This window comes from Protomyctophum parallelum (assembly GCF_964188405.1).
Source record: "Protomyctophum parallelum genome assembly, chromosome: 5".
In the NCBI taxonomy this organism is placed as follows: domain Eukaryota; kingdom Metazoa; phylum Chordata; class Actinopteri; order Myctophiformes; family Myctophidae; genus Protomyctophum; species Protomyctophum parallelum.
In genome coordinates, this window is record NC_139702.1 from 3217037 (window position 1) to 3241866 (window position 24830).

Sequence of the window (24830 nt, forward strand, 5' to 3'; positions counted from 1 at the left end):
TGCAAGGCAAACGGAAATTAAAATTGTATAGTCATATGTTCAGTGTTCAAAGCCAAAAATTATTATTTGTTTGACAATTAATAGTAGTCAACCTACATTTTGTAATCGTGGCTCCCGTTCTGTACATTATGACTCTGTTTCAGGTAAGCTTCTCAGAACTTATTTTGGGTCCTACTTGGCAAGTTAAAGTTCCAGAACTTTAACTTGATTGGTTTTAAAAAAATAGCCGATCTACAAGATCTACCTCAGGGTTCCTTGAGGAGGTTCCAAATGGAGCTGTATGCATACTCCACTTTAGATCACCTTATCATAGGTGGCGAGTGGGGTTTATGTTTGACGAGGCTGTCAAAATTGCGTGGGTGATTACTCCCGTGAAATCGGCATTTATTTATTCCCACAAAATGGCCTAAAATTTGTTATTTCGCATAATTTGACCAATTTACTACCGATCTCGTACACCATTGCTCACGACAGCAAGATCCTTGACACAATTATAGCCACTGCATCTTACCTTTTTAAAGTAGTCTGAGGAAAATGAAGTGTTCTGTTTCCAGGACATTGTTTTGGGATATTTTGGAGTCTCAAGTCAGTGTGGAGATTACCCGGTGGCGGCAATGTTGCTGCCCCTCCCGGCTCATGGCTCCTCAGAGACGGCACACAGACGGCGGGGACCGCATGTAATTCAGACGGGGCATTAGTCCGACGTGCGTCCGCATGTCGGACTAGCGTCTGCCCCCGTGCTTGCGCTTATGGTTAGGTTAGGAGATGAGGTGGGTTGTCATTTGTGGGACCAATGACTAGTCTGAACAACGTACTGCACCCAGAGACGGCAGCATCTCCGTGTCGGATACCGGAGAACTCGTTGGTTTACCAACTCGCCGCAGGAAAAATTCTTCATCAATGTCTTCATCCTTATGTTAACACGCTGTCTTCATCAGTGTAGTATGTCAAACCCACAGATGTTGGTTCATTTCCAAAGTGAGCAAGTTATTTTGTGCATAAATGGTCAGCTAGATAATGATAAAATGTTGAGTATCTGAATTCCAATGAACTTTAGCATTTCTACTTCATCTAGTGTAAACTCTAAACAACTATCCTCTCTCTCTCTCTCGCTCAATCTCAATTCAATGCAATTTAAAGGAAGGTAAAGTAAAACTAAAATGCACTAAACCGCGGCGAGTAGGAAAACTGGTGAGTTCTCCGCATACCACCGTGTCAGCATGCCCGGCTCGCTGTGTTGCAGGGGGTGTGAACTGTGAGGTCACTGGTACAGCTGACTCACAGCTTCTTCTAAATTAGTTCATCTTTGCCTTGAAAAAGACCATACTGTATATCCATTTAGCTTTTTGCTGTTTTCCAAAAAACGGCACGCTCTACTGTTTGCTACAAAGAGACTGGAAGGTGGAGGTTTGCAGACATGCCAAGTAGTCGATCGCAATCCTCATCCAACCGGCTGCTGTAGTATTACCCGATTGTCACCAGGGGGCAGCGACAACACACACACACACACACACTACAGCCTATATAATGCTGCACACATATATTATATAGATTTGAAAAATACCCAGCATCAAATTTGGGAAGGCTTAAGGCTCATAAATACTCCAGTTTTAGGTGATAAATTATCACCTTCACCTGTCGCCTTCATAATGAGTCGAGGCCTGTCGAGCATTGACCCCGCCTCCCTCTGGTTCAGATGCGTGTCCCCGCATGCTTGCAAAACCTTAAGGGACCACCCACCCAACTTCTAGACCAATCAGTGAAGGAGGTGATAGCCCCAGAGTGAAAGGACTTGTCTGACAGACTGACAGTAAATACAGAGATGTGTCGGGGTCCGCGGTGAATGACATAGTGTTGTAGTTTTCTAACCATTAAACTACACATTGGTGATAAACTCAAACTGGAGTATAAATGTGCATTTAGCCTCGTCTAGCCTTACAAACCATCTACCCCTGCACCTTATTACCTTTTAAGTGATGTTGGTTAGTAATGTGTTGGTGTGAGTGAGTTTTCCCCACCAACGCGGTGAGTATGTTATCACCTAAAACTAAAGTATGCTGTGGGGTCTTTACAGTTCTGTAACTCTTTTTTTTTTTTTTTTTTTAAGATATTTTTTTGCGGCTTATGCCTTTTATTGATTTTTGAAGGGACAGACAGTAGGCTGACAGGAAACGGGAGAGAGATGGGGGGGATGACATGCAGTAAAGGCCGTGTCGGGTCCGGGAGTCGAACCCGCGGCACACTGCGACTGGATTACCAGTCCGGTGCCCAGACCGTTACGCTACGGCCTGGGCCAGTTCTGTAACTCTTGAGTGTGTACAAATGGACCTGCCATTTGTACACTCTCAGAGTCATGGGGTCCTCTGAAATCACAACGTTTGAGAACCACTATAATGAATTGCCCAAAATGGGGAAGGCAGGCTACCCAAGTAGTGTGATATTCTGAAAGTGTGGTTTAGAGAATTATTCTCTGCTGTTGGTTACAGTATTTCTATTCTATTGTATCCCAGGTGAACAGTACATACCAGGACGTTACAGTATTTCTATTCTATTGTGTCCCAGGTGAACAGTACATACCAGTTAAAGTATTTCTATTCTATTGTGTCCCAGGTGAACAGTACATACCAGTTAAAGTATTTCTATTCTATTGTATCCCAGGTGAACAGTACATACCAGTTAAAGTATTTCTATTCTATTGTGTCCCAGGTGAACAGTACATACCAGTTAAAGTATTTCTATTCTATTGTATCCCAGGTGAACAGTACATACCAGTTAAAGTATTTCTATTCTATTGTATCCCAGGTGAACAGTACAGTATTTCTATTCTATTGTATCCCAGGTGAACAGTACAGTATTTCTATTCTATTGTGTCCCAGGTGAACAGTACAGTATTTCTATTCTGTTGTATCCCAGGTGAACAGTACAGTATTTCTATTCTGTTGTATCCCAGGTGAACAGTACAGTATTTCTATTCTGTTGTATCCCAGGTGAACAGTACAGTATTTCTATTCTATTGTATCCCAGGTGAACAGTACAGTATTTCTATTCTGTTGTATCCCAGGTGAACAGTACAGTATTTCTATTCTATTGTATCCCAGGTGAACAGTACAGTATTTCTATTCTATTGTGTCCCAGGTGAACAGTACAGTATTTCTATTCTATTGTGTCCCAGGTGAACAGTACAGTATTTCTATTCTATTGTATCCCAGGTGAACAGTACAGTATTTCTATTCTATTGTATCCCAGGTGAACAGTACAGTATTTCTATTCTATTGTATCCCAGGTGAACAGTACAGTATTTCTGTTCTATTGTATCCCAGGTGAACAGTACAGTATTTCTATTCTATTGTATCCCAGGTGAACAGTACAGTATTTCTGTTCTATTGTATCCCAGGTGAACAGTACAGTATTTCTATTCTATTGTATCCCAGGTGAACAGTACAGTATTTCTATTCTATTGTATCCCAGGTGAACAGTACAGTATTTCTATTCTATTGTGTCCCAGGTGAACAGTACAGTATTTCTATTCTATTGTGTCCCAGGTGAACAGTACAGTATTTCTGTTCTGTTGTATCCCAGGTGAACAGTACAGTATTTCTATTCTATTGTGTCCCAGGTGAACAGTACAGTATTTCTATTCTATTGTATCCCAGGTGAACAGTACAGTATTTCTGTTCTGTTGTATCCCAGGTGAACAGTACAGTATTTCTATTCTATTGTGTCCCAGGTGAACAGTACAGTATTTCTATTCTATTGTATCCCAGGTGAACAGTACAGTATTTCTGTTCTATTGTATCCCAGGTGAACAGTACAGTATTTCTGTTCTGTTGTATCCCAGGTGAACAGTACAGTATTTCTATTCTGTTGTATCCCAGGTGAACAGTACAGTATTTCTATTCTATTGTATCCCAGGTGAACAGTACAGTATTTCTGTTCTGTTGTATCCCAGGTGAACAGTACAGTATTTCTATTCTGTTGTATCCCAGGTGAACAGTACAGTATTTCTGTTCTGTTGTATCCCAGGTGAACAGTACAGTATTTCTATTCTGTTGTATCCCAGGTGAACAGTACAGTATTTCTATTCTATTGTATCCCAGGTGAACAGTACAGTATTTCTATTCTATTGTATCCCAGGTGAACAGTACAGTATTTCTGTTCTGTTGTATCCCAGGTGAACAGTACAGTATTTCTATTCTGTTGTATCCCAGGTGAACAGTACAGTATTTCTATTCTATTGTATCCCAGGTGAACAGTACAGTATTTCTATTCTATTGTATCCCAGGTGAACAGTACAGTATTTCTGTTCTATTGTGTCCCAGGTGAACAGTACATACCAGGACGTTAGTGTGACCAATGTGTGTTCAGATGGGACGTTGCACTGCCAGCTGCCCAGCAGAGGCACCGTGAAGCTCCATGAACTCCTGGATAAAATACAGGCCTTCTTCCTCTCCCAGGTACGCAATGACATCACAAGTGACGGGATAGTAGTGGCTGGTAGTTTTTAATTTTTTTAATGTGTGAACCAACGCCGTAAATGTATCACTGGAATTGATTTTATTTACTTTTTTCCCCCCCCCTAAATGTTTAGATCAGTGGTTTTCAACCAGTGGTCCGGGGACCACCAGAGGTCCAAATGAACCCCTTATAGATCTTTTACTCTTGAGCGTAAAATTATTATATTTGAACTGGTGTAGTTAATTAATAAATGGTTCATTTTAGAGGTGCTCCGATCGATCAGCAACAGATAGGTATTCACTCAAAATAACTTGATCAGTGATCTGCAATTTACCCGATTTTTATACCATTTAAGTGGTATAAAGTCAATCAGATATATATAGTATATTTTAATATCGTTTTGTGACGGTCCTAAACAAACTTAACCTGACGCTGCCAGATCCAAGAAGCTTGCTACACAAATTTGTTTCACAGCTTATTGGGATCTGGGATCGCGGAAGCAAATTCGATGACGGGGCTGTTCCTTTTTTTCAAGATACTTGGTAGATGATTGGATGGGACCGTCTGTCTATCACCGTGTGGGCGTGCAAACACAACCAATCATATTGACGTGTCTATATAGCTTCACGTCTGGTTTCGCACATATCCCGCCCTTAGCTCACGCTGATTGGTTCGGTACGGAACGGATTTGTGTCAGCTCAACTCCCTGAGAGATCCCAGATGATTGCTGTGTTGGGGAACATGGTTACCCAATACCGCCCTCATCTGGCAGCGTCAGGTTAAAACAATCTTGCCTTCTTCCCACAACAGTTTTGACGTGGGTTTTGACAATTGTTTGATTTAAGGTTGGGTGACCAATATTTTCCTATCACCCATCATCTGGCCCAAAATCGCCAATGGACGATTTCTGTTTTCAGGTTAACATCAGAGTCCTGATATATGCTGGGTGTTTGTTTTCAGGTGACGTCAGAGTCTCTGGTTTCCAGGTCTTACTATGGCAAGCTCTGCCTGTCCCGCTACAAAGACAAGTGGTCCAGAGCAGAGGTAAGAACATCTAGTATCTCCTCCACACATCGTGGAAGAATTATAATAAAAGAACCTGCAGAGGAAAACTCCCTCGGTACTCAATCAGACTGTTTGTGTGTGTGTGTGTGTGTGTTAGATCACCAACATCCATGGCAACAGAGTGATGGACATCGTGTTCATTGATCTGGGTATACCAGCCTCTGTGTCGGTGACTGAGCTCAGAGAAATCCCCACACCCTTCCTCAATGATCTCACCGTCATACCACCACAGGTCAGTTGCATGCGTGTACGACGTGCGCTTTAATACAGGTGAAGATGTCTTCCAGCCAGAAGGTGCTCGGGTGACTTCATCACAGAGTTTTAGCTGTGAGGAGTGGTCCGGTCCATCCATACGTCTGCCTGTCAGTGTTTTGGCTGAGAGCTAGGACACACATGGGATGTTGTACCCGATAAACATTGAACATTTATTTATTTTCAAAACCTTTGTTTCATGAAACAAATTGTTGTGAAATGAATCCAATTCTTGTTATAAATGTGTGGCAAAATGTGATATTTTAAAATATCACTGGAGAGTTTAAATAAATAAAAATCACCATTGCAAAGTCGTTTCGTCCAACAGACCTCAGCGGCATCCTTATGCACACGCAGCAGAGCTTAATATTTAGAAAATTGTAAACTTGATGTAAGATTGTGAAACTACGGTATATTAAGCCACATTATGCTCTCTCTCTCCCCTCCCCCAGGCTATTAAATGCTGTCTGGCTGACTTGACTGGCCCAGTAGGGAATCCTGAGACCGTTCTTTGGCTGAGAGAAGCTATACTATACACCACCAACTGTAGCATGAAGGTACACACACACACACACACACACACACACACACACACACACACACACCACAAACCGTATCATGCATGCACATTGTAGCCCTTTAACAAAGATTTATAATGGAAGCATCACGCAAGGCATCATCCTATTTATCAGTTATGGGCTCATCAGTGACTTGCTCAAGGGCATTTTGACAGGCGGCCTTTGGCAGGGATTGAACCGTGAATCCTGTTCCCAGGCGCAAGCCCATTCACGGTGTAGTAATCATCTGTAGTTTACATAATCCCAAAATGTATCCACAAATGCAATGTTTGAATATAGATGTTGATGCTTAAATGAAGAATGACATATCTACGGTCAGTCGGGTTGGTTTTTAAACACTTAAACCCTATCAAGTCGTCGTCGTCGTGTGTCCCGTCCCGTCCCCCCCCCCCCCATTCTGTGGGGAACTTGTAGTTTTTCCCATGAAGAGATTTGGTATTACAGGAAAGAGTGCAACTCTTTTTTTTTTTTTTAAGATATTTTTTTTGCGGCTTACGCCTTTTATTGATTTTTGAAGGGACAGATAGTAGGCTGACAGGAAACGGGAGAGAGATGGGGGGATGACATGCAGTAAAGGCCGTGTCGGGTCCGGGAGTCGAACCCGCGGCACACTGCGACTGGATTACCAGTCCGGTGCCCAGACCGTTAAGCTACGGCCTGGGCCTAGAGTGCAACTCTGATCAACTTTACCCATTAACAAAATCATCACAAATTGAACCTCCCCATTGTTCTCAGATTGTGCAGTTAGACCAGGTGAAAGAGGACAGGCTGGTCCACATCTACCTTTTCCCCAACTCTTCTGGAGGTCAGCGGGACAAGAGCTTCAACCATCAGCTGGCCCAGTCAGAACTGTGGCTACGACTCACGGAGCAGAACAACAACATTGTGGAAGTCGGCAGCCCCAACCAGCGTCTGGACTCTAGTACGGCTAAGTGCTTAACTACTTAAAACACGGGTCTTGGTGAAACTCACTTGGACCGCTTCTTTCTGGTGTCTTTGCCAAAAATACCCCCCCATTCAAGTGGTTAAGATGCACCAGTCTTCCTCTGAAAGCAGTGGGGGTCAGTCTTTGGTAGAGCTTAGATCCAGAGCCTGTGTGTGTTCCATCTCAGCCCACCAGCCTGTTCATCGCTGATCCCTCTTTACATTTCATAATACGTTGGACGTTTTTCAGTGCGTAAAGTTTGATTGTTTTAGGTTTCAGTTTTAAGTTAATTATTTGCTATACTAAAAGTACTCTTTTTCAAATGGTCTGAAACCAAATCATTGAAACGACTAATTCAGAGTTTTTTTTTTTTAGAGATTATTTCTTTGTATTTCTGCTTTACTGTGATAGAAAGCGGGAGATATAGTGGGGATGATATGCAGCAAAGGGAGCCTCTGGTCCGATTTTAACCCAGATTTATTTACCGTATATGCTTTACACTTTACCAGGTTTACCAGTAGCCAAGGCCCAATTCATTGTTGTTTGAATGACAATCGGTTACGTGCAGGATGGCTTCTGGCCCACTAGAGCGTAACCCAAATGTGTCTTTTCTGATACTTCAAATGATTAATTTCAAGCTACTACATAACAGGGAAGTTTTGTCACATTTAGTAATGCATACAATTGACTTTCCTATAGTATAATTTTGATGTCTTGTCATTCACGTTGAACAGTTTATTCACCTCTGGACAACACATGGTAGCTTATTATAATAACTGGGCCAGAATTAAAGACGTGTGCAAGGATGACTCCCAGGCTGTTCATACTCCTTATAGGTGATGATGACTCGACTGTAGTGGAGAGGTTGAGCAGACCAGCCCTGAGACCCATCAGCTCATCCCATCGGGACCAGCTTGAAGTGGTCAGCCCTGCCAAGACCCCCACTGCTGTAGAGGAGCCACTGTCCCTGCCCCCTCCACTGGAGGCTCCCCGGGTGGGTGTCCAAAACTGTTACTTTTCACGATTCAAGTAAAAATAAATACTGCTTTTGATGCTTTTGTGTGATGCATGATCAAGTAGGGCATTCATTTACAAAATAAAACTCCAAAACATTTGAATATGAAGATAAGAGGTTTCTGCCCGCAGTAACAATATAAAAAGCACCACCACATAATGGCTACCAAAGATTTATGCATGTGTCCTGACTGACGAGCCGCAACAATATCAAGGAACTGGATCATGTACATTTGTTTCCCCATTAATTACAAACAGGAATTGTGTGCAGAGAGAAGATGGTTAAACAACACTTGGTCATTTTGTAGCTGCAGTTGAAGCCAGCTCAAATTTGGATTGTAGATTTTGTAGCAGCTCCAAACGTCTGCCGTCGCTGGTTTCCATTGAAAATGAATGGTGCATTGAATACAGCACAACACCTCTGCAAAGGCTATGCACTGCTGTTATGTCATTTTCCACATGATGTGTTGGGTAGAAGTACAGTACTGTGGCTTAACCCATTCTGACCTGAGATCAGATTCATACGAGGTTTCCGCTGGACACACACTGGTCTGATTAACCCATTCTGACCTGAGGTCAGATTCTAAAAATGTCAGTCATTCTTCGATTTTTCAAAAATAGCAGACCTACAAGCTCGTATCGCGCCACTCGGTGGCGCGATACGAGCTTGTAGACCTGCTATTTTTCAATAGCTAAAGCATAACATGATGCCGACACCAAAATGGGTGCCCGGTCAGAATGGGTTAAGTGAAAATGCCCCGCCATATAAATATTATTTTGATGCTTCCTCGTTGTTATATCCATCCATGCATTGCTGTTGTAGGCGGGTCAGAACCTGGACGTGTACGTGTCTGTGGCTCTTCACCCGGGCTACTTCGTGGTGCAGCCGTGGGGGGAGCTGTACAAGCTGTCTGTGCTGATGGGAGAGATGGCTCTCTACTACAACCGCACTGAGGACACCTCCACAGACACGCTGATCCACAAAGGACACGTCTATGCCGGGAAAGTGGACAAGACGTAAGTGGCAGTTTTTTTTTTTTTCTTCTCAATGTTGCATCTAGGGTCAACAAACTGAAATAGTCCAGCGCTATTACCGCTATATATATATTATTTATTGTGTAGTTGCACAACAAGTTAACAGAAATTAACGGTTCAGTCTTGCTCAAGGACACTTCACACCGGGAGGCATAATGTTGCTTGCTTACCTTGCGATCATTACGAGAGTCTCTAGAAGTGTTGATATTTTTAAACCAGAGGCATGTTGAAGTCAGAAATGAAGACGGAAGTATACCCATCTGGTCAAAACCACGGAGAGCTCCCTAGATTAGTAGAGACGAGCCTTTAGGAGCTCTAAACAAGGAAGTGAACGGCAGCGTGCACGCGTGAACAGAGTATGGTGCAGAAGGAGAGGCCAACGCTGCGTGAACAGAGTATGGTGCAGAAGGAGAGGCCAACGCAAGAAAATAATCTGAATATATATATATATATATTTTTGACATCAATGAAAAAGCGCTAGGTCGTTGTGTACACGTCCACTGGATCCATCGGTTGGATTAGTTATGACGTCTGTACACGTTGTACGGTCTGACGTGGTTAAAGCATCGTTTTCTTTGTTTCCCTCACTGAACACTACCCAACCCAATATCACCTCTAGCACAGTGATTCTCAAAGTGTGGCCCAGGCAGAGACCCCCAGGGTTCCATGGGGGTCACCAGCTAAATTATTAGTATCAGAGTTATGGCCATCTGTAGCCTGATGCATAGTAACTGGGGCTCTTTGAAATGAAAAGGTTTGAGAATCATATGTTCTTGCAACACAGTGAATTCAATGTTACGTTCCATTAGATCCTGCAAATCCGTCATAGAATAGTCGTGCTTGTTGTTTCATAACGTGACGTGTTCCTCCAATAAACCTGACCTGTCTGTCTGTCTGTCTAGCTGGCACCGTGTGATGGTGAAGGGGGTTCTGACCAACGGACTGGTGTCCATCTACGAGTTGGACTACGGCAAACACGAACTGGTCAGCTCTACTCAACTCCAGACTCTCATAGAGGAGTTCAGACAGCTTCCTTTCCAGGCCATCACCGCACAGCTGGCAGGTCAGTTGAGTGCAAAGCAATGTAAAATAGTTTAAATAACTACATGTATAAGTACCGTAGACATACATGTACGGAGTCAGACGGTGGTCATATTGACACAACCATTCCCAGGATTCCTTCAAAATAGCTCTGGGGTGCCGGAAAGACATGGTCGCGTTTACTTAGAGACATTTTCAGGTAGTTTGTAAATTTCATTCAATCAGGAAAGGGAAGCATTTATTAGCTTCAATTTTAGTCTTGAGTTAACCCATTCTGACCTGAGATCAGATTCATACGAGGTTTCCGCCGGACACACACTGGTCTGATGAACCCATTCTGACCTGAGATCAGATTCATACGAGGTTTCCGCCGGACACACACTGGTCTGATGAACCCATTCTGACCTGAGATCAGATTCTAAAAATGTCAGTCGTTCTTCGATTTTTCAAAAAATAGCAGACCTACAAGCTCGTATCGCGCCACTCGGTGGCGCGATATGAGCTTGTAGATCTGCTATTTTTAAATAGCTAAAGCACGACATGATGCTGACACCAAAATGGGTGCCCGGTTAGAATGGGTTAAAATGTGTCTTCTCGTTTCCTTGTTTCATTTCGTGATTACTATCAGATGGGGCAGCTGGGCTGCAACTAATGATTCTTTTCATAATCTATTAATCGCCTTATACATTACATATTAGGTTATTTTAGACATGTTCTAACTAAAAAAAATACATTAAAGATGAATAATTCATTCAAAGTACATTATTACATTTTGCTCAGCTGCTGATTAGGCTGCTATTCAAATAAAAGACAAATAACATTGAAATAAATCAGATGTTTTTGGATACCATGTGATTCTCCATTGTTAATGTATCATGCTTTGCAGTCGCTACTGTGCATGTGCAACCATCAGCAGATTGTAAGGGAAGACCGATGGTTGACTCCTCTTTAGCTTACGGTAGTTACATTTAACACTGGAAAAACAAAGTGGGAAAACACGCACGATTAATTGCAGAAAAACTCCAGCGATTAGTTGCCAATTACTAAATGAGTTGGCAACTAATTGAATAATCCATTTGATTACGATGAATCGTTGCAGCCTTGGGTACAGGCATAAGTTCCGACATACTAACAGTCCAACATTAGTCCGATACTCTGAGTCTACCATAAACGCTAACCACACGCGGGATGCAACGCATGTCGGACCAACGCATGTCGGACCAACGCATGTCGGACCAACGCATGTCGGACCAACGGGTGATTTTCGCATGTCGGACTTTTGGTGTGTTAGATAAGCGTGCGCACCCCGCAGCCTTAATATCAGAATATAAAGCGATTTTCATTAATTTATTACGTTTTCTTTATCGATCGATTAACCGGTTGATAAATGCCTTTTTTTTTTACTGAGAATCTTAATTTCCCTCAAACATAAAAATCTACACTTTGCTGATATAATGCATGTACAGAAAGAAAGGCATATTTGCGATTACAGGCAATGGCATCTTTGTATGAAATATAAAATAAATGTAACTGTCACATCACATGCAAAGAGGTGTTTCTGTGGCTACAAAGGTGGGGAGGGGGATTTACATGTGTGTTTCTCAGCTGTGTGCAGACAGATTCAGATTGGGTCTGAATCCAATGTTTTTTGTCTGTGGCGCCTAATGCATATCAAACTGAGGGGTACTTGCTTAGAGGGATATTATTATTATTATCCCTAATGCATATCAAACTGAGGGGTACTTGCTTTAGAGGGATATTAATATTATCCCTAATGCATATCAAACTGAGGGGTACCTGCTTTAGAGGGATATTATTATTATTATCCCTAATGCATATCAAACTGAGGGGTACTTGCTTAGAGGGATATTATTATTATTATCCCTAATGCATATCAAACTGAGGGGTACTTGCTTTAGAGGGATATTAATATTATCCCTAATGCATATCAAACTGAGGGGTACTTGCTTTTTAGAGGGATATTATTATTATTATTATCCCTGTCTGCACACCAGGTGTGGGACAGCAGCAGTGGTCCGAAGAAGCCTCCAACCTGTTCAGGAACCACGTGGAGAAGAAGGCCCTGGTAGCCCAGGTGGAGAGAGTGCAGGAGGGCCCGGAGGTGTGGGCACGCAGGTAGGTTGCTCACAATTATGACCACTAATCACAATCACTTAACCCATTCTGACCTGAGATCAGATTCATACGAGGTTTCCACTGGACACACACTGGTCTGATTAACCCATTCTGACCTGAGATCAGATTCTAAAAATGTCAGTCGTTCTTCGATTCTTCAAAAATAGCAGTCCTACAAGCTCGTAGCGCGCCACTCGGTGGCGCGCTATGAGCTTGTAGATCTGCTATTTTTCAATAGCCAACACCAAAATGGGTTCACGTTCAGAATGGGTTAAATAAGATTTAAAACATTATAAAAACAAATTGCCAATATGCAAGCTCAACGCGATGCATTATGCAGTTGGGCTATTTCCACTATTTTATTTTGAGAGTATAAAGTTATTAAATGTCTGCCATTTCGCCGTATACAGTATAAGCTGTGAGTCATATGTATCTACCCTGTGAAATGTTTGTTTACAAAGCCTAAAAGGCAAAAGTAAATGTGTATTTATTTTTCAGTGTAAAAAATAAATTATATGTAATGATGAGTGAGTGACATCCCTACTTTACCACGCAGGCTGACGGTGTACCTGGTGGACACCAGCCAGGAAAACAGTGACGTGTGGATCCACAAAATCATGGCAGACATTGCAGAGAAGCTGCCCACCACTGACTGACTAGGACACACTAAAAAGTTCTATTATCGTTTTGTTTCTGCATGCTGTTTGTATTTGAATAGTTTGAGTTTGTTTGTTTTGTGGTTTAAATGCATGTTTTCTTAAATTGTCATTTTCTTTAATAATTTGAAAAAGACTTGTGTTTCAAATAAATGTGTAAGAAATGAACACTTCTAAACTCTTTTTTTTTTTAAATCATTTTATCTAAGCAAATTTCTTAAAAAGAAGGGGGGAAAAATGGAAAATAGAAAAAACCTGGTGTCCCAAGACGGGGGCACCAGATTTAAAGTGGTTGAAAAATAGGGATAGGATCCGACGGGAAGCACGCACATCTCCAGATGGTTAAAAATATACGTACAATGAAAAGAAAGGGATGTCCGCACACTGATTCACTGCTCCCAGGGAAAATTCTTTATTTGTATGAACAACGTTTCGACCCTTGTGGGTCTTCGTCACAAAAAATAGGGACACATCAGCTGAATAATTAGACAGCCAAATGTATGGGGTCTGCCGTAGCAGGGGCATGGTTGAAAACACATCAGGCTCTCTGCTGGCTGGCAGCCTTGTCATTAAGCATCCATTTGGTGAACTTTTGAAGGTCTTAGTTTTTCGCCTCATTTGCATCCAAATAAACTTCCAATGTCGTCTCAGCTGCGTCTTAGTCTTTTAGACAATGAAGAGTAATCCAGAACCTGAATCTTTGCAGAATCTGAAATTCTGTGATAACCAGGGAGGTACTTTATAAAATATGAAATAAATTGCTGATCTAAAAGCTCACAATGCATCACCTAGTGATACATTGGGAGGTTGTAGAGCTGCCATTTTTTTTTAATGAAATGTGGAAGTAGGAGTTCTACTACAGTACCTACCGAGTAGTAAGGTCAGTGATGTAAATAGATTTTCAATGTAATGAGTGCAGGAATGGTCATTTAGATGAGTCCCAGGGATGGTCATTTAGATGAGTCCCAGGGATGGTCATTTAGATGAGTCCCAGGGATGGTCATTTAGATGAGTCCCAGGGATGGTCATTTAGATGAGTCCCAGGGATGGTCATTTAGATGAGTCCCAGTCCCTCGTCAACAATGTTAGGAGTCATATTTAGCCATTTTTACAAATTGCAGCATTTTACTCATTGTCTCCACCAGGCCGAAGGCATGGGGGGAGAGTATGTTTTGCACTCCGTCCGTCCGTCCGTCCGTGTGTCCGTGAGCACCTAATCTCGGCCACCGTTAACCCGGTTGATGCCAAATTTTGCACACACACTCCCTGGATGCCAACGATGAACCGCTGCCCCAAAATTTCCAGAACGGCCTGTTATAGCGCCACCAGGAGGCCGCTTTGTGCAAAACAAGTTTTTGCACAGTACACCTACAGATTTTGTCCAAACATCGCGCAAATTGGTACACAGTCTCTCTAGAGCCATTCAACGAAACCGGTCTTTCAGATTTCTCAGACTCCATCCTGATTGGTTAAGATTGGCTTCCAAAGTTCACAGGAGTGCTCAGTTTCAAACAAAATGCTGCAAATCATGAACACATCGCGTGATTTCTGTGAAATTGTGCACGCACATTCCCACTAGGCCGAGGAAGAAATGCCACATGAACAATTTCAACTCAGCCTCAAGGTGGCGCTATAACTGGCCGAAAAGTGTTTTTACCTCTAATTTACTTTTGTTGCCCTTTTATCCAACCACCAGATGAAGGCAAACTGCAATGTCCTACATTCCTATCCTGGTGGAGACCTGTGCCCAGAAGGGCACTTTTTCTAGTTTTTGTCTCAAATGTGTTAATGACCTGAAGATTAAACGGCATTTCTCTTTTTTTCATTTTCATTTTCAAAATTGCAATTGCATTTTAATATTGTCCACTAATTACCGGACCATTTTTTTTTTGGAAAATGTAAAATCAAATGATCTTTTATTTATCGTTTTCATTCTGTCATAGAATGAGCACACCTGGAGATGAAATGTAAAAGCTTTTGCATTTTAGATTTATTTTTGTCAATTGACTTTTCGTATTTGCCATTTTGAGTTATGGCAGCTTTATGCTTCCATAGGGGGGAGGGGAGGGGAGGGGAGGGGATGAGGGGTCCAGAGGAGAGGAGAGGAGATGGGGGGGGGAGGAGGGGGAGAGGAGAGGAGATGGGGGGGGGGGGAGGAGGGGGGAGAGAACAGCCAGCCTCTCTGACTACAGTACAGCCCAGTAGTAGTAGGCACTAGTTAGAGAAGCTCCCACCATACGCGGGTCTCCGGGGCGACTTAAGCACATTCAAGGATATTATCTCAGTCTCTGGGTGTCATGGACGGTTTTGTGCAGTAAAAAGTTTTGTGCCGAGTTTTTGCATTCTCTGGCTGGCTAACAGGAGACGCTGACTGTTAAGAGTGCTAGTGCCGGGGCTGCTCGATCAGAAAGGAAACCATATCTGGTCAAAGTATTCGTTGCTGTCACAAAGCAGGACGTTCCGGGCTATAAATAGCGCCGGGGGATAAAAGCACTGGAGGAGGTACGTTGAAGTTGATGCAAAGTAGGGCTATAAAATGTGCAAATGAACTGGTAAACACACGACTGTTCAGCTCTCATGTTATTATAGGCTAAAACATGGTGAGCACGATTGTTAATGTGAGTTATAGTTATTTATGTCGAGTTAATGATAAAATGGCTTGTCATTTAAAGCACGGCTGAATGAAATGTCTCGCAACATAATGACATAGACATTTTGGATGCATAATTAAGATTTAACTCGTGTTTAAAGCAAATCAAATAAATAGCCTGGCTAATCCTACAGTGACAGCTGCAGCATAGCTGCATGCTGGGAGATGCAACAGTTGTGTCAATTCTATGACCTACATCTGAACGGAATGGTATGAGTGTTTTTCCATGCATGCATGCTTGCATGATGACCCCTAGAAGAGTTAAGGAGGAGTGAAGACCACACTGATATCTTTAAAGATTATCATACTTCAGCAAAACGTGAAAACTGTTTTCATGACAGCAGTGTTTCTCAAACTGTTTTTCATTCATTCCTCCAAGGACCCCCAGTTTAATCTCTGGGACCCCAATCTCTAATAGCCTACTGTAAAATCCTCAAAGCTAATTTAACCCAGACAGATGCATTATTTGGTTAGCCATTTTGTACAATATAGCTGTTAAATGTCAGAATGGATAAAATACATCTATGAGAGTCTAAATCTTAGGCTAAGACCCGGCCATAGGTCCATTAGGTCTCCAGTCCAAACGAATCACAACCACTGACCTAGACCAGTGAAGACCACATTACTTAAGGAAATAATTTAATCAGTAAATAGTCTATTTTATGATAGTTTGCGTCCATGAACGCATCTGTTATCTTTATCATGCTCTCTACTGGCAGTGGTATATAACTTAGTTTTTAACTTTTTCATGACAGCTTACATTATGTGCTCAATGTGGTTTTGTTAACGGCCTGTAGAAATTAACAACCTGAAAGGTTTACAGACAAATGCAAGGAGCTCTTGGCTGCTGCAGAACAACTTCTGGACTCTGGGAGGGAGCAGATAGTCTCCTCATTACCAAGCTCATGATATACGACTGTAGGCTAAGTGCTGTAGTGTCTATTTTAGTTAAGTGTCCATACTTGTTCAAAGGCAGGCCAGACAATCTGCAATGAACAGCATAGTAGGCCTAATGTTATACATTTGAATCCACTGTGTTTGCGAAAGGGACATCCTAATTATCAGTGGTGGAAAAAAGTACTTAAGTAAAAGTATCAATACTGCAACGTAGAAACACTCTGTTACAAGTAAAAGTCTGGTAATCAAAAGTTACTTGAGTAAAAGTACAAAAGTATAGGCATCAAAATATACTTATAGTACCAAAAGTAAAAGTACTTATTATGCAGAGTATAGGCTACATGTTTAAAATGTATACGAAATCTTTTGAAAATAGCAGATCGGCTATTTTCAAATAGCCAAAGTTTAAATAGGTTTGAAATGGTTAATGTATGTAATGATAATCAGAATCTACAAAGTAAGTTTTCAAAGGATTGTAGTGGACTCAAGTGGAATAAAAGTAAAATATTTGTCCCTGAGATGTATTGGACTATAGACAATTGGAAGTACTCCAGTAAAGTAAAAGTACCTGAAAATTGCAATTATCGGTAGGTAAAGTCTTTGAGTACATCTACTTATGATGCTCTAATTTAGAACAGCAATAATGCCTAGAAATATACCTTGACATACTGTAATCCTTCATGTACACACATCATCATGTTTCTGTTAATCTCTCTAAAACAGTGCTTCTCAAAGTGGGGTCCTTGAGGAGGTTCCAGGGGGTCTCAGCAAAATTAATTGATATAATTGGCATCACAATCAGTTTAACCACTTTAACAACATTATTCGGTCTACAAGCTCACAACAACATTTTAACAACATCAATCCTTCCTGGCACAGAACACTTTCAGATGGGGGTCCATGGGGCAGATCTATATTCATTTGCAGGTCCTTGACATATAACAATGTCAGAACCACTGCTCTAAATCACTAATGCTTTGGTACCAATCTCTCTAAAGAGAAGCGTCTCTCTCTTCCTCAGCTGTTTTCCACTGGGAAGAGCTTGGTGTTTGTACCCACAAGATCTACTGTCCTGGCAGTCACGCCTGGGTCAAATAGCTGGTTGTAAATTATTCTCTTCTGCCCTGATGTGCCTGAGTAGGATTTATGACATCTAGTTGAGTTTAGACATTTTCAGTCCAAGAAAAGAAAACCACAATATGGCAAATTCTACCCATCAGTCACTACAAGGGGGCCAACACACTTGGATTTAATTTATGTATTTTTTCATTTTCATTTTCCAAATGCTGGGTCAGAGGTTTGCAAGCATTGAAGCCTAACTTATATAGCCTACTACGACGAGTATATCAATTCAGTGCTGTCAAGTTCTGATTTTCAAGTGTAACAATTGTTACTAGAGATTAGTACCGTCTAACCAACTTGAACCATTAACGTCATTAGCAGAAGTTATCACTGACATTGAGGTGATTTGACGAGTTACTATTTTCACTTCAAACTGACAAAGCTTAATTTAGTTGTACTGCACTGTGTTACAGTTTCCATTGTCACGTGTTAAATGGAAGGATACGTTATTTTCTTTAGTTAAGTGTAAAACAGCACTGTATTCTGATAGTAATCATTGCTATATTTCTTTGTTCAGTATCAGGAGTCTCCATGTCTCTCCAGCTCTTTATTAAACAGAAAATGCATTTTTGGTTAGGATACCAATTATATCCATTATCCAATCAGGATGGAGAACTCGGTAAGAACCCAGATAGATTAAACAAGTGTAATTGGATGTGATGAAACAAATGCTGTACATTACTACTATTACACAATTGGAACTTTACTAGAACACTGTAAAAATTAATCTCATAAATGGGTATGCTTTCCTGATTGTCTGAATGTTTGTCACCTTCCTGAAAATGTATTTTCTGTTCATCAAATAGCTGAAGCGGCAGGGAGTCCACTGTTACAGAACAAACACTCTGAGTCTGACTGTGGCTCAGGAGGTAGAGCAGGTCGTCCAATGATCCATGGGTCGGCGGTTCGAATCCCGGCTCCTCCTGTCTACATGTCGAAGTGTCCTTGGGCAAGACACTGAACCCCAAATTGCTCCTGATGTGCTGGTTGGTACCTTGTATGGCTTCCGCTGCAATCGGTGTATGAATGTGTGTGTGTGAATGGGTGAATGTAATGCACAATCTATGTAAAGCGCCTTGGATAAAGGCGCTATATAAATGCACCATTTACCATTTAGTCTGTACCAATGATAACTATCAGAATATTGTGCTTTAACCTTATATCACTTAACCTACCTTTAAATGACAGCAGTGCACAAATGCCATATTGTTATAACTGTACTGTAGCCTACATGAGTGTCGGAGACTATAGGATACTTTATTTGCTTATTTTTAATAAGCTGTACACTATATGTAGTCCTGAGAGGTTTGGAAGCAATACGGTCCAGGGACTGTCTGTAATATGTAACATACCTTTGAATATATACATGTGCAGATGTAAAAGCCTTCATGGAAATGGCATTGATTAATTGAAAATGTTATTAACAGTTTGTATAAAGGGTACAGTTCAGCGAAAGTACAGTTCAATACAAGTTGTGTTTAAACTGACTTGGCTTCTTGCAGTCGAAGATCCCAGCTCCTTTCCTTGGAAACTTGAATAGTTGGTTGTTCTGGTAATATTACAGTTTCCGCGTCCGTGTGTGTGTCTGTGTGTCTGTCTGTGTGTCTGTCTGTCTCTTGTAGTGAAATAGAAACGCCAACATAACCTTATTTTACTGAAAAGAAGAAACATTTTAAATCCAGGCCCCCAGGGTTGTTTGTTTGTTTGGCTTGGCTAGGTCAGTTCAGCCTCTCCTCACAGACTTGAGCGTTATCTGGAGTTGAGCCCAGTTGTACATGTTTGGTTCTGGAACCGCATGTCTGGTCACGGTGCAAGAAGAATTAGAACAAATAATTGAATGGCTTGACCCTGTGCAGGATTCATGTGCAGCACGTAGGAACAAAACAAAATAACAAATGTTTCCACGAATTACTGTCCATGTTGAACACAGAGAATTTAAGAAGTCAAGACATAAATGCCACTTTGTCTTTAGTTAACTAGTAGTTACCGTATGTTCATGGTCCATGTTTGGCAAAGTAGAAGTAGTACATGTTTGCATAAATATCGCTCTGGAACTAAGGCCCATTAATGCCCCTGTATGGACATGATGGACGGCACAACTGGAAATAACCACCATGAATGATTCGGATCCCACAATGAATGTCTCCACAGGACAAAGTCCCCGTGGTCGGTCATGGTGCCATCAGGGCTTGGAGGCGGCAAGCTGGCAACCATGCCAAGCATTCCGCTTTGTTGTGGCGCACACATGTTCTGCCCCACCCCATCCATCATCCATCCTCTTGTCTAACAGCCAAAACAGCGAGTCTTCCCAGACGTGTCATAGACAGAGAGAGGATAAACACCATCTGTTCTGTCAGTGTCACAATGAAGTTGATGTTCTTTTTGATTAACTTTATTGTCAAAAGTGTACAGGTGTAAAAGATTGAGTAGAAGTTTGTTTTTGTAGTCTGAAAACCCACCTTTTCAGACTTCCATCATGGCCCATAGCACTTACCCTACCCCCTTAAATAGCATTTCTGTAGACTTAGATAGCATTTGATACAGACTTATAGCATGTTATGTAGACTGCACTATAATTGCATTGTATGTAGTCATAGCACGTCATAGTACATATGTATAGCATATTAGTATATATGTATAGTTTATATGTATAGTTTCATTATATAGATATTCCACTGTTACTTTCTTAGCTTACGCATGTTTCATGATAAATGCTGTTTATGTGATGTATTCCCATGCTTTTTTGTTCTTGCTTAATGTAAGTCGCTCTGGATTAAGAGCATCTGCTAAATGCCTACATTGTAGTTTCGAAAATTGTCATGAGAATACAGAAAGAAACAAAGGAAATGAAGTACAAATGAGGTAGAATTAAAAAGTAATTAAAAGTAGAGGCCACATTTTGCAGCAGATATAATGTAGCAGCAGGTATTAAAATCACAGTCCTTTGTGTAATGTGCACGTGAGAGAAAACATTTAGCAGCCCATATCAAACATGTACTTTATGTTTATACATAGTGATAGTGCCAGTGCAGCCCATATCAAACATGTACTTTATGTTTATACATAGTGATAGTGCCAGTGCAGCCCATATCAAACGTGTACTTTATGTTTATACATAGTGATAGTGCCAGTGCAGCCCATATCAAACGTGTACTTTATGTTTATACATAGTGATAGTGCCAGTGCAGCCCATATCAAACGTGCTTTATGTTTATACATAGTGATAGTGCCAGTGCAGCCCATATCAAACATGTACTTGGTTTATACATAGTGATAGTGCCAGTGCAGTAGCAATGGGGTATACTGTAGTTCCTGGTATCTCCAACCCTTGTTTCAACTCCTCCGCCCCTTTTTGAACATTTAAGTCTATGCACTTACATTTTTGTTTAGTGTAAATGATGATGTAATTTGTGCCAGCCAAATCTATGGACTTTAATGTTTGTTTGGGGTAAATTATTGTAAGACGTGATCTCGCCGATATATTTTTCACAGACATGGTAATATCAATATATTATGCCCCCAAACATCTGGGCGCCTCTCACTTCATACAAGTGTGATTTTTGATGGGCGCTAGCACCTCCTATGCCTAACTTTGTGTGTGTTTTACCACAGCAATGATTTGATTGACTGAGCACGGAATGTGATATATGATGATGTATGATGATAAGAGCGTCCCTCACTTCACACTTCAAGTGTGATGTTTAAGTTAATGCCCCACTTCGTCGTACACGGGTGGTGCATACATTTAGGGAAAATAGCCAATCTACAACGTGTCACATCACAGCGCTGAGAGCTTGTAGAAAATCTAAAATGACACAGATGCTTTCCTGGTTTTACTGGGTCATAGTCCACTGCAGTGGTTCTCAACCGTTTACATGTCAAGATTCATATATATATATATGTATCTATCTGGCCCCATGAACCCCATCAGAACATATTTTGTGCCAGGGATAATAAACCCACACATGATTTAGTGAGTTGTGAGCATGTAGATCTGAAACACATTTTCAGTGTCTTCGACTAATGCAAAAAAACATCAGAATACATCAGAAGATCATACAAAATGTATACATATGAATTACATAGTTTAGAAATAGAAGCTAAGACAAATTTCATACCCAGACCCCACTTTGAGAGGGCTTGCTGCATGGATTCTATTCCATGCTATTAATCTCTCTTCACTCTATCCATTTGTTTTATTTTGCTCCAGGTCTCTCCCTTTCCCAGGGGCTTTCCAGGGCTTTCCAGGCACTCAACTCAACTGCCAGTGACTTTTCCTTTGCAGGCCGGAGGTCAGTGAGATCAGTACAACCATGTTGAGGGCAAAAACAAAATCACACTTGTGTGAAGTGAGGGGCGCCCCGAGTGAACTACAGTCTTTTCACATTGAAAATGACATTTATAAAAGATAACTGTGCATGAATGGTTAGAATGCATCCCAGTGCTTCTCAATTAAGCGTTCGTGGACCCCCGGGGGCCCTTGGCGGATTCCCAGGGGGTCCCCATTAAACGTAGGTAACGCAGCTACTATTGAAAAATAGAAGATCAACAAGCGCGTAGCGCGCCACCGAGTGAACTACAGTCTTTTCACATTGAAAATGACATTTATAAAAGATAACTGTGCATGAATGGTTAGAATGCATCCCAGTGCTTCTCAAAAAAGCGTTCGTGGACCCCCGGGGGCCCTTGGCGGATTCCCAGGGGGTCCCCAGTAAACGTAGGTAACGCAGCTACTATTGAAAAATAGAAGATCAACAAGCGCGTAGCGCGCCACCGAGTGAACTACAGTCTTTTCACATTGAAAATGACATTTCTAAAAGATAACTGTGCATGAATGGTTAGAATGCATCCCAGTGCTTCTCAATTAAGCGTTCGTGGACCCCCGGGGGCCCTTGGCGGATTCCCAGGGGGTCCCCAGTAAACGTAGGTAACGCAGCTCTTTTTGAAGTATATAGACAGCAGTGAACTACAGTAGACTGTTTTCACATTGAAAATGACATTTATAAAAGATAGCTGTGCATGAATGGTTAGAATGCATCCCAGTGCTTCTCAATTAAGCGTTCGTGGACCCCCGGGGGCCCTTGGGGGATTCCCAGGGGGTCCCCAGTAAACGTAGGTAACGCAGCTACTATTGAAAAATAGAAGATCAACAAGCGCGTAGCGCGCCACCGAGTGAACTACAGTCTTTTCACATTGAAAATGACATTTCTAAAAGATAACTGTGCGTGAATGCTTAGAATGCATCCCAGTGCTTCTCAATTAAGCGTTCGTGGACCCCCGGGGGCCCTTGGGGGATTCCCAGGGGGTCCCCAGTAAAAGGCTGAGTGTCGCGCTACGCGCTTGCAGGTCTGCTATTTTTGAAAAATGGAAGAAAAATAGCTTTTTCAGAAAACTGTCAGGATGTAAAAGACATTTTTAGAATCTGGTACCCATGCCGGTTACCCAGGCTATTGAAAAATAGCAGATCTACAAGCTCATAGCGCGCGCCACCGAGTGGCGCGCTACGAGCTTGTATAGGTCTGCTATTTTTGAAAAATGAAACAACAAACAAAATATTAGTATAAAACTAGTTGCCTGCTAGTGACTGTAACCATGTTTTGCAATTATATACTGTTCATATCTCTCTCTCTCTCTCTCTCATGCCCTACACATCTGTCAGACCCCCACTTCATTGCTGTACTGCAACGTCCCACACCTGTCCTCAGACGATTGACAATTAAAATTGCATTTCAATATCACACAAATGATGTTGTTGTATTGCTGTTGTATGTCTTATGATAACATTTCATGTAATAAACATACAAGCAGGACATGCTGCATTAAGCCTTCTATCACTGCAGGGACTTGAACCCCGTTTCAGAAAACTGAAAGTACCTTCTACCGGTGATTGTTTTGGCCATGCTAACATGTCCTTACTTGCATGATAAAATAAAACATCTGCTGATGCACAAACCTGGACTGTCAATGTTGTAATCTTGAATCATGTGATGTTTCTGCGTCTCTCAACAGGACACCGTCCACGGCTGATGAGACACCTTGAGTCCAAGTGGATTGACCTGTAATGACCATGTACAATAGCAAATTGGGTTAAGGTTATAGGGCTTATAAGGATGCTTTTAATGTTTTCTATCATATACATGTCCATCTCATTTAAAAACTGTCTCTGCTGTTTCTCTGAACATAGTTGGTTGGATGTAACTTTTTCTGAATGGCCTGTGTATCCATTGCAGCTTTAATTCAATACTTAACTAATGTCATATTAATGTCAATTTGTGTTGCTATACAAATGCTCATTTAACCCATTCTGGACCCCTTTTGGTGTTTTAAGCGTCAATTATACTTTAGCTAAAATAGCCGATCTACAAGCTCATAGTGCCGGGCGGAGCAGTAGCAGGTTGCCTGTTGATGGTGTGGGCGGGGCTGATAATCTGCACACCTGAGGGCCTATACAAACATTTGTCTCTCTCTCACTGACAGACAACTCCTATGTGCCTGTATACCGAATGATGCATTCATGTAAGTCTGCTTTCCTATATATATCGCCTATGTTTCCTACTGTGTATTACGCCTGACTTATCCCCATTATTGATTGTTATTTATTCACCACTGCCATACCTGTATCTGCAAAGACTGAATAAACACTCAATGTCAATACTGTCTGGTCTGGTTCATGATAGAACAACATATTTTCCAAAATTTCCAGACATGGGTTTTTCAGAAAACTTTTAGAATACTTTTATCTTTTTGACACTAAGGAGTGCCCGGCACCTGCCCCTGGCAGCTAAATAAAACACTAAGGGGTGCCCACCTGCCCCTGGCAGCTAAATAACACTTTGGGGCAGGTGGAGTCTGCTTTACCTGTTGTGCCGTTTACCTGAGTGAGCACTGTTTACCTGATGTGCTGTTTTCACCGTTGCTACACTTGACATTATAAAATATCAACTGTGTGAACCCATAGTCATTCATAGCTACTGTGTGTAGGTTAATAAGGCTGTTTGCTGGAT

At 41.6% G+C, this 24830-nt stretch overlaps 1 protein-coding gene and 1 long non-coding RNA gene across 2 annotated transcripts in view; both read left to right on the top strand.

The window, feature by feature from the left end:
* Nucleotides 1-13166, top strand: part of LOC310859200 (tudor domain-containing protein 7A-like) — a gene marked incomplete at its 5' end in the record, with an annotated part of 32639 nt that extends 19473 nt beyond the window's left edge. Inside the window, 10 exons of the mRNA XM_083765601.1 lie at nucleotides 4320-4454; nucleotides 5416-5499; nucleotides 5618-5752; nucleotides 6225-6329; nucleotides 7086-7272; nucleotides 8112-8269; nucleotides 9113-9306; nucleotides 10227-10387; nucleotides 12381-12501; nucleotides 13058-13166. Coding sequence (XP_083621727.1) covers nucleotides 4320-4454; nucleotides 5416-5499; nucleotides 5618-5752; nucleotides 6225-6329; nucleotides 7086-7272; nucleotides 8112-8269; nucleotides 9113-9306; nucleotides 10227-10387; nucleotides 12381-12501; nucleotides 13058-13157 — 1380 coding nt within the window. The 3' untranslated portion in view covers nucleotides 13158-13166. The remainder of the gene's footprint in view (nucleotides 1-4319; nucleotides 4455-5415; nucleotides 5500-5617; nucleotides 5753-6224; nucleotides 6330-7085; nucleotides 7273-8111; nucleotides 8270-9112; nucleotides 9307-10226; nucleotides 10388-12380; nucleotides 12502-13057) is intronic.
* Nucleotides 13167-15335: 2169 nt separating this feature from the next.
* On the top strand, nucleotides 15336-24478 carry LOC310858879. Its single transcript, XR_014569240.1, has 3 exons — nucleotides 15336-15659; nucleotides 22037-22118; nucleotides 23836-24478. It is a non-coding gene; the product is annotated as an uncharacterized lncRNA (long non-coding RNA).
* Nucleotides 24479-24830: the final 352 nt, after the last annotated feature.